This window comes from Montipora capricornis, chromosome 14 (genome assembly GCF_036669925.1).
Source record: "Montipora capricornis isolate CH-2021 chromosome 14, ASM3666992v2, whole genome shotgun sequence".
Classification (NCBI taxonomy): Eukaryota; Metazoa; Cnidaria; class Anthozoa; order Scleractinia; family Acroporidae; genus Montipora; species Montipora capricornis.
This window is the reverse complement of record NC_090896.1, coordinates 40500884-40510865: the sequence shown is the minus strand read 5'-3', so window position 1 is coordinate 40510865 and position 9982 is coordinate 40500884. Positions and strand designations below refer to the sequence as shown.

At 40.7% G+C, this 9982-nt stretch overlaps 1 protein-coding gene across 2 annotated transcripts in view; it reads right to left on the bottom strand.

Moving 5' to 3' along the window:
- Positions 1 to 2925: 2925 nt before the first annotated feature.
- The window catches only part of LOC138032772 (uncharacterized), a 62689-nt gene continuing 55632 nt past the window's right edge, over positions 2926 to 9982 (bottom strand). For both annotated transcript variants that reach the window (XM_068880495.1, XM_068880496.1), the window contains 3 exons: positions 7061 to 7186; positions 6026 to 6382; positions 2926 to 3818 (listed from right to left, as the gene is read on the bottom strand). In XM_068880495.1, coding sequence (XP_068736596.1) covers positions 3178 to 3818; positions 6026 to 6382; positions 7061 to 7186 — 1124 coding nt within the window. In that variant the 3' untranslated portion in view covers positions 2926 to 3177. The remainder of the gene's footprint in view (positions 3819 to 6025; positions 6383 to 7060; positions 7187 to 9982) is intronic.

Below are 9982 nucleotides of genomic sequence, written 5' to 3'. Positions count from 1 at the left end.
ATGATTTATCTCATAACACGTTTCAAAAAAACACATGCCAAAAATTGGCAGTAAACGAAAACTGAGAACTTAACGGAATTTAAATATTAGGGCCTTTTCTTCCGCGTAGATAATTCTCCATATTAGCAATGAGTAGAAGATTCCTGTTAATTTTTTTGTCTTCAGAGTATGTTTTCACATCAAATGGATTGCATTAAGGTTTTTGAGCCATTCATATGAAAGAAACATGGTTACGTTTCTGAAAAAAAAAATAAAATAAAATACATGTTGATGCCCAAAACATTTAAAGCGGTAAGAAATTCTGACCCTACTTAACGGGCCAGAAAAGAATTAAGATTTTCTGATTCCATTTAACAGTAAAAAAAAAAAAGAAGAAGAAGGAGAAGAAGAATCTCGAATCGCCTTTCGTCTATGGTAAATGACTTAAATTTTCTGAATAACACAGTGCATGACCTGGAAATATAGTTTAAATACTTCTAACCCAAAAAGGGTAATTCAAGAATTATGTCGTCATAAACCTTCAAGTTCCTAGTAATTTGCACCCATTGATTTAGCAATTTCCCACTCAAAAAACTGGCATTCTATGAATCTCTTTTGTGACCTTTATTTTAACCTAGATTGTAAATTTGTAGATCCAAGTGCAAGAGGCCATTAGTGTATGTATAGTAAGACTAGTCTATTTTGGTTGAAAAGATAATTTGCTGGCCGCTTAATAGAGGTAAAAAAAGCCATAAATAATGACCTTGCAACAACGAAAAGGTGGCCGCGGCCCCTTATCTGGATCGGATTCATAGTCACCTTCACAAGAATTTTAGGGTGGCTCTGAGTGCGCTACGGAGAAAAAAATTATTTTTCAACTTTGCAGAAAGTTTTATGTCAGCCTGCTTATCACTTTCCAGCTATAAAAATGGGGTTGACCGAGTTTAAATAGCTATTTCACTGCTATGGTGATTTATCACGTCACTTTAATAGATGCATCGTACCAGGTAATTATCGTTGTTTTATTTGCTGTCATAACCTTTCTGTTACATGAAACAGTGTTGTAGAAATTAATGTTTTGAATCTAACTATCCCTCCAAATTGTTGAAAACTCGTTTGAGCCACTTAAAGTCTTAACATTTCCTACTTATTTCTAACAATAAGGTTACAGTAACCGTTAGCGTTATTGTTAGGTCAGGGCCAATGCGGCAGTCTATCCCCACTTGAAGAGCAACAACTTTTGGGGGACACTTTGTGACGTTAATTGTCTGATTTACGATACACGAGTGATGTTGAAGTTGGGGAGAAGAGCATGGGGACACCTCGTGACGCATATTGAAAGTCGCTCGCATGTAATTACTTGAGTTTTTGGACGTGGGTTATCGCACTTGAAGAATGTTCTTGTAAATGTCACCACACACAGCAATGCTTCATGGGAGGAATGCAAGATACGGCATTTGAAAAGCAACAAGGGGGTTTGGAATTTGGAGCCAGCCTTAACTCGATTGAGACGACGAAATTGAAATTAATAACATTGAAATTGAATCGAAATTGACGACACTTTCTTGATGATGAATGATTCGAAACTGACTGGGGATAGAACACCTAATTTTTCTGTCGACTTTGCGGTCCTTTCCTTTGCCTATTCACCCATAGAAGATACCTTTGCAATACGAGCATTTAGCCTGCATGGAATGGGTACCGACTCATTTCTTAATGGATTCTTCCGAATCTTGTCCTGACGTGGTCTGCCAACTAAAGAGATATTGTGTGTAACAATAGCACCATTTCGTTGGTGGAAGTAACAAGTTTACAGGGGAAACTGTGCGGCGGAGACTTTGCCCTTTGGAGCGCTGTTTAACCTTGAATGACACTATTGAGGTACTTTAAAGTCGTGTACTTTTATTATATACAATTTTATTTAGTCTTAGGTTTTGCTGATATTTCATAAGAAGAAGGGAGGGGGGTGGAGGGCGGGGGTGTTGCGAAGAAAATTTAATGGTTGACCTGCCAGTCATTCTTGTGCATGCGCAGTTGGGTCAAGAGCAAGAGGTCCTTCGGCTTTTTGTCAGATAAGCACATGTTAACGCAAGATGAAATTAAATTGTTGCGGTTGTTACGGATTCCTTTTTCATGGATTTTTGGCCGATGAGTAATTTCTGCGAGCACTGCCCTCTTTGGAGGCAAAATTAAGCATAGAGAGAAATTAGGGTCAGGTTAAAATTAGTATTGGTTATCATACATGGATATCAATTGAATTAGTCTACAAAAGTAATGACGAAAAGAACTGTTTTGGGTTGAGCATGTTCGTCTTTGTAGTGTAGTGGTGAAGATACAAGACTACAGATCGAGAGAGTCTGAGTTTGAGTACCGGTAAAGGCAAAGTACAGTTATTTGTTCCCTTAACACCATGTTTCAATGTTAAGGCTAAATACAGAAACCAATAAGTAAAGAAACCAACAAGATGACACCAAGTATTAAGAAGATGTGTTGAGATGCGTCAGGCAGAGCTTGAGCGAAGGTATAGGTGTTTTCAATCCTTTTTGGGAGCTTGATAGCTGCTTTAAACTAGGTAGAGTGCATATTCAACTAAGGTAAAATGAGAATCACCAATTTAACCTAGGCCAGAACGGATTCAACCCGAGACCAGATTTGCCTGACAACAGCGCAGCCCAGAGGGGGCGCTTATGTGTGGTTGAACGAGACGAAGGAGTTCATGCAGACACAAAGTAAATTTATTTATTCAAAGCTTTATGCTATTGCATCTCATGAGCTGAAGAGAATTCGGAAAGTTAGTCCCATTTTATAGTTTGACTTGTGACCTTATTAATTAGTCTTTTAACAGGGTGGCGTAGTTGTGATCAAGTAACATAACAAGGCAAACTTCAGCCGAGCTTTCATTTAAACGCAAGCAGGTTACTTAGCACACATTCAATTATCAAAACCTTTATTTCACGTGATAAATCTTGTTTTATTCATGTTTCACTGATAGGGTGTGGCTTTTATCTCTTTCCCGTCTAGATCGCTATTTCTATTGAAGATTTTCTTTTTCTTTTTCAGGGCAGTAGCAGTATACAAGACACTATAGTAGATGATAATTATGGCAACAACTGTCGGCAATCGTTCAGTTTAACGATTCTTGAAAGATGGAGTAAGTTGAAAATATCATTGCGCTTCTGCTTCTTTGGCGAGTTCACGTTAGGTGGCACATATTACGCTTGCATCTTCGCTATGGCCACAGTTGTGATTTCCCCAGCCCCAATGACTGCAAGATGACAGGGAAGCCTCTCCGCCCTGGCAGCTTACATCATCTAACCAAATATTCCCAGAACCCTGGCCGTACTGTGCACTGTGGAATTGATGAGATGCGCCGGGAAAACCTAGCTGACGGCACACCACATGGGCATCATTGATATCCCAATGATCATCACACACCGTGCCCCAGCGCCCGCCGTAATAAACTTCAACACGGCCATAATAATAGCCACCGTTTGCCAAACGAAGGTTTGATGAGCCATACCGACACTGCACACCCGCATCTCCACTGTGGGTGCAGTCATGGTTACCCCACCCTCGCTGTCTGCAGTCGTAGATGTGTGACTCGCTGCCTGAGCACGCAACGTCATCCATCCAAATAGCACCAGTCCCCTGGCCATAACGGGCGCCAGTGTAAGCGCTGGAGGCTAGTCTTGAGAATCCAAGCTGCTTGCATGCCACATTAGCGTCGTTGATGTCCCAAGCATCATCGCAAACTGTTCCCCACTGGCCATTGTACAAGATTTCAATTCTTCCATAATTTGAACCACCTCCTCGGAGACGAATTGAACCAGGTTTGAGAACTATAGATGTTGGAATATATCAAACAAAACTATTAGAGAGGCAAAAACTATGCAGAGTGAGGCAATTTAAGGCTTGGCTAATCTTTGATGAGTTTTCTGGAGGAGACATTTGCTGCCTCTATAGGCCGGTAATATGTTATTTAATCAGCCAAAAGATCGAGAATGAGAAAGGGGCTTCATTTTTGCGCTATTTCTCGAAGAAACGTTTGAAACACGAGATCCACAAGGTTTTAGTGTAAGGCTTTTAAAGGGGGTAGCGCAGCAATGACCAGCGCACACTAATTGTGCAATGCGGTCTGCGTCATTTAATTATTGTCTCTTTTTTTCAGAATATGGTCTGATGTCTGTAGTTGCACTATGTGACTTTCATGTATTCTCTCCGTAGAAAGTCTACTTTACTTTGGTCATTTCACTTGAGGAGATGAAAATACACGAGGCCTGTTGTGGAGGACCACCCGGCAGACCAACCTATCGATCAGTCGGTCTGTCCGTCCATCCGTCCACCTGTCTGTGTGTATATCTATCTATACCTAATACATTTAATTGACCACTCCCCGTAAGGGCTTTTCAGGAGGATGAAGGCGCGGCTTACGACATACCGACCGATCGAGAAGAAACCAACCAAAATTTAATCGGACTTTAAGAACCTCCTAAGATTAGCTTTAAACAATAAATTGTTTTAAATTTGCTGCTCAAAGAATTATGTATAGTAAAGTAAAGGAAAACTTTATTGTAATCTACTTATTTCCGTCATAATCCAATGGCTGCCTGGCTCCTCTAGCTCCTATGGTTATTCCGGGCAGCCAGTACTCTGTATAATATATTTTATTCTATTTCCAATATAATGGTTGTTTTAATATGAGTGAAAATAAAGGTCGTTGACAGACTAATTATAGTAATAAGTTATCTCAACGATTGTGTAAGATTTTGAGCATTTGAAATTGAGTTAAGCAGTGAACTTAAAAAAAAAATTACACTTTCACTTCGTGTAAATTAAGCATCCAATATATTCTAGACATTTGTTTTCGTACCGAAAAGATCGTTCTCCTTCTGTGCAACGCTTTCAATAACAATAACAATAACAATAACAATAACAACAACAACAACAACAACAACAATAATAATAATAATAATAATAATAATAATAATAATAATAATAACAACTATCTCGCTAATTGCCGTCGCAAGAAACGAACGACGAACCGAAGGCTTACTATAGCACCTCTGGCTGCCGCTATACGGTCCACGTATGACCTTGGAGCACAGCTTACAGCCAGCTGAAATCAGCTATATGTTGGCTTTTGCTCCCAGCAGAGAAGAGAACCAACACAAACTCATCCCACCTATGGCGTTGAGTCCGGGAATTGAACCTGGGCCACAGTGGTAGGAGGCGAGTCCTCTCACCACTGCGCTAACCCTGCACCCAACATAAAAAGGAAAGCATTATAGGGTATTGAACAAGCTAACTGCAGAAGCTGCCTTCTGGGCGTCAAGAATAACCCTGTCTGGAATCTCAGAACTTTTTTTCCCATTGTCCTTATTACAAGAAGTCTATATCAACAGCAACAACACTTCAGTTATTGTACCCACAACAAAAACTTAAAGTTAACTTAATAATTAATAATTAAATAAAGGGTATCGACCCCCGTGATATAATCATATGCTAAAAATGCCAGGAAGGGGAACTGCCATAGAGCAATACGCGATGGTCTTGAAAATGCAGCGTAAATTCGCTTCCATCTACGTAAATTTCATAATTTCTTTCAGAGGAACCCAGCAAAATGCTGTGCGTCTACATTCGCTCAAGAGTTTGAGACAAAAAGGTGTTGTCTATATTTCAGAAATTTACAAGGAAAATAGTTCCAACCACAAATGAGACGTCTATTAAAAAAAAAAATCAGAAATTTAACAGACAAATATTTTGGAAAACTAAACAACGAAGCTTAGGGTTGCGCTTCTATTTCCCATGCTTGGCCTAGATTCATTTATATAACGCCTCCATTGGGAGATTCAGCACGCTAATTGTTGTAAAAGCCAATCAAAACAGAGCTATTTCAACCTCTAGAAAAATATGATACTTTTTCGGAGGAAAAACCTGTTCCTAAAAATAAATCTACCCGGGAAATGGTTAACTTAAGGAATTAGTGGATAGAGGCTACCCCTGGTGATATAATTCGATATATTAACGTAACTGAGGCAAAACATACCTTTGTATATTGCTTTGAACCCGTAGTATTGACCAGAGCCATCAGTCGTAAATCTGACGTAAATTTGGTTCGTAGAACTTACAATTGGTGCAGGTCGGGTACTGCCGCTAAATCGACCAATCAGAGCAGCGGAAGATGAGCCACCATCGTACACATATACGTAATCAGCATTCGTTTCCGTTCTGAAGGGCCCGACGAAAGCGAGTTCTAATTCTGCATTTGCTGAGATAGTCCAAGAGCAATCCATACCAGAAGAATAAATGGTGTCCACACTTGACTGTATTAGCCCACTTTCGTTATTCGCTTCCTGTGCCAGAAGGACATTTGAACACGTGGTTTGTGCTCTTAAAGTGGGAGCTGAAAGTTTGAAGTGAATTCATTTAAGCCCGGCTTTTACTTGTTCTACAGCCATATAATAATGCCGAACCTGGCTACGGATAAGTTATCTGATGGTTGCCAAAGAGGCTGCTACTCTGGACACTACTTATTGCCCTAGGAGGGGTCTTGTCTCGCAGTATTTTGTTGCGATAAAAGTTTTCATCTTGCAAGTACAGCAGATTTCTTAACTGGGCAACGTGTCTTGCAATTCGTCTACCTTTCGATTGTCGAATGAGGTCATAAATCTCTTAGGCTCGTTCTATGAAACGCTGCAAAATAAATTGTAGGAGAGATGTTGGACTGCTCAATATTTGAAAAGTTTGTTTAAGTGCTGCCAGAGGAGTTGGAACAAGTAAAACCAACTTCCACTTCTCGACGCTATTGCGACAACAACAAAAAGTGAAAATTACACTTTTTCGCCCGACTTAAGTGGAAACAGAAATACAAGACAAGTTGCAGGAAAAAACGGCTAGTGTAACGATGGCTAAAAGCTTCTCCGAGAGACCAAATTATAAGTTTTATAGTTTAATGCCAACACCCTCCGCGCTTGCTCTTTTCCTTTGGTCAAGAAAGGAGGCTTGTACACCCGATCTGAGTTGGAAAAGCACCTCATGTTAAAAGACTGACAACTATTACTACAATGCAAAGTGAACTAACCTTCACAGACATTTTTTCCGTTTCCTACATAGCCTGGTCGACACGAGCAGCTGTAAGACCCGGGAGTGTTCAAACAAGAAGCAAGCGAGTGGCATGAATATGAGCCCAGCTGACACTCGTCCACATCTAGTAAAAAAGAGAATTGAATAACTGTTTCACTCCATGCAAGTGCAAGCTGCAGAATACCCTGCTACTTAAATGGATGTCACTGGGCGAGAATGGCCTTTCCAAAAACTACCATAATATTTAACCTGAACTAAGGCTAATAATAGTGCAGCTCGGGGGCGCCAAGAGCACCAGCGGAGCACCATGGGTAAGACATTTTGGGAACTCTATCGATGCGAGAAATTTTGGTTATGACGTAACGTACGCCCGCCCGTTTAGAAACGTTCAGTCATTTGGGGTAACGCTAAACCGTTTCACATTACAGTAAGCTGATCAATGTTACGGTAGACCATTGCACTTTACGATTAATCATTTGCAGATAACATGAGCCAATTCACACTACTCTGAACCATTTGTAACGTCACTGAAGCAATGTACGGTAAGCTGGACCGTTTGCCGTGTCACTAGTGCATATCATGTTGCAGTACGCTGATCCATTCAAGACTTCAGTATGTCATTTGAACAAGGAAAATTACACCGATCGTCTTTGGCATTGACAAATTCTGTGTAGGCTGCGATGATTGCATGAGGTGACTGATCTATTTCATTATACACTTGACCACTCGTTTTTCACTAAATCAGTTCACCAAGGGTCCCTACACAACTTCTGAACTGTATAAACCATTCAATGTTTGGGTATTTCATTTCTCCAAAGGTGACTTGTCCATTTGTGTTTTAAATGACCCTTTTCAAATTCTGATAAACCATTCTACAAAAGACAGTTAGACTAATTAACAACTAGTCACCGAAGTGGAGGTGGCTAGCGGTGGACGCCATTTTTTCCCGAGTTGCTCGGAGGTAAATAGCACAGGATATTCGGAGTTTGACGAGCCAATCAGCGCCCGCGTTCAACGCTATCCACTGTTTTAGTATATACTAATCCGGTTTATTCTTAACGGTTTACAAGGCTTGTATTTTTGGCGGTGACGGCTGCCCATACCATACAATGCCACCTAAACAAAGCGACAAGAATACAAATGTTAATTCGGGTACAGACGAAGAACAAGATGACATAATGAGCAGCGCTGCACAAAGTGAAGATGGAAAGATGGCGTCTTTCGAAGATGTTTTGGACCGCCGCTTGGAGCAGCAAAGCGAATTTCTCACTGATCTATTCACCAAGTTCTTCAAAATGATGAAAGAAGAGCTCAACGAATTTGGAAAGAGTCTGAATTTCCTAAGTTCTAAGTATGCTGAATTTGCCAAATCTGCGAGCGAGATGAGACAATTACTCGACCCTCTGACAACGGAGAACAAGCGAGTATGTGAACGAGTTTCAATGCTCGAATCCATGGTTGTAGCCTGTGACAGTGACATGGAAAACGTAAAACAGTACATTCGTCGGGACATGCTAGAATTACACGGTGTTCGGGTAACGCAGGATGAGAATACAAATGAAATCGTGACAAGTGTTGTTAATCTTCTCGACCGCAGTTATCAATTTCATGAACAAGACATTTCCATCAGTCACTGATTGCCTGCCCCAGAGCGTAAAATCCCACCGATTATTGTTTAGTTCACACGTCGCAATACCCGTGATCATATCTTTAGCTTGAAACGACAACTGCAGGGCACGTGAACCCTAGATTTGGGTTTTCCGACTTAGAATCGTATTTATTTAAACGAGAGTCTTATCCAGAGAACAAGAGAGCTATTGAAGGATTTGAAGGCGTTTGATAGAGATTATCATTTCAAGTTTGTTTGGACCAAGCTAGGCAAAGTCTTCCTTAAGAAAGATGATAGTTCTTCTTCAACTGCTCGCTCCTTCTCAAGTTTAGAAGAATTTGCTGCCTTCAAAGTAGCGTCATCCCGAGGAAATGCAAACTAACTCTTGTCGATCTCACCATATAAGTTGTTTATATATCGGTTTTACCATAGGCAGCCCAAGCTCTCGTCACCACAGGCGCCCCAAGCTAAAAATACGTAGTGTATGCGACAGCTTGTGTATATAGAGAATTGTATGGGAAAATCACCGATCGTAAGTGCGTGGGGATTTTTGACGACGAAACATTCACCGAGGTTCGCAAATGATGTGGCTTTAGCTTTGCGTGAAAAAAACAGGGGTTTCAATAGAAGCGGGTTACCGGCGGTATACCGCCGCCTGCTTTGCCTCACACCGCCAGGTAGTTTGCCTTGATTTTCACTAAAAATGCTATCATAAACTTGTCAAACTGCCGCCTTCAATGGGCTATCATGGACGGCTATTTCAGAAGTTCTTGAAACCCCTGTAAAATCGCGGCTGGGATGGATTTTCGAGTCGCAAACCGCCTCTGAGCTGACAACGGTCGGAATCGTAGTGTGCAGCCTTGACTTCGTCTTAGAACATTGAAAACACGGAATTCCCGAAACGGTAAAATAAGCTCCAAAAGGCACAAGAATACAGCAGAGGTGAGCCATTTTGTTTCATTTTATTGAATGAACGTTAAATCGAGCGTTTTTTAGGCTTCATAATTGACTTTATTATATAAGTACTGAGATTTACTCAGTGCAAACTCGTCTGTCTTTGATGAGAACCAATCCCATTGGTCATACGATTTTTCTCACTAGTGAAGAATATCATATGACCAATCAGAAGACTGATACGATTTTCTTCACAAGTGAGAAAATTCGTATCGGTTTTTCCCGCCTTTCGGGGCGGCCATGCGAAGTAACTTGAAGTGAATGTTTGCAACGTTCCCTGCTTTCCCAGAATCATGGCTTCAAGGTTTGCAGACATAAATTCAGTGGAACAATTTATCGAGGACCAAGAGAACGAAA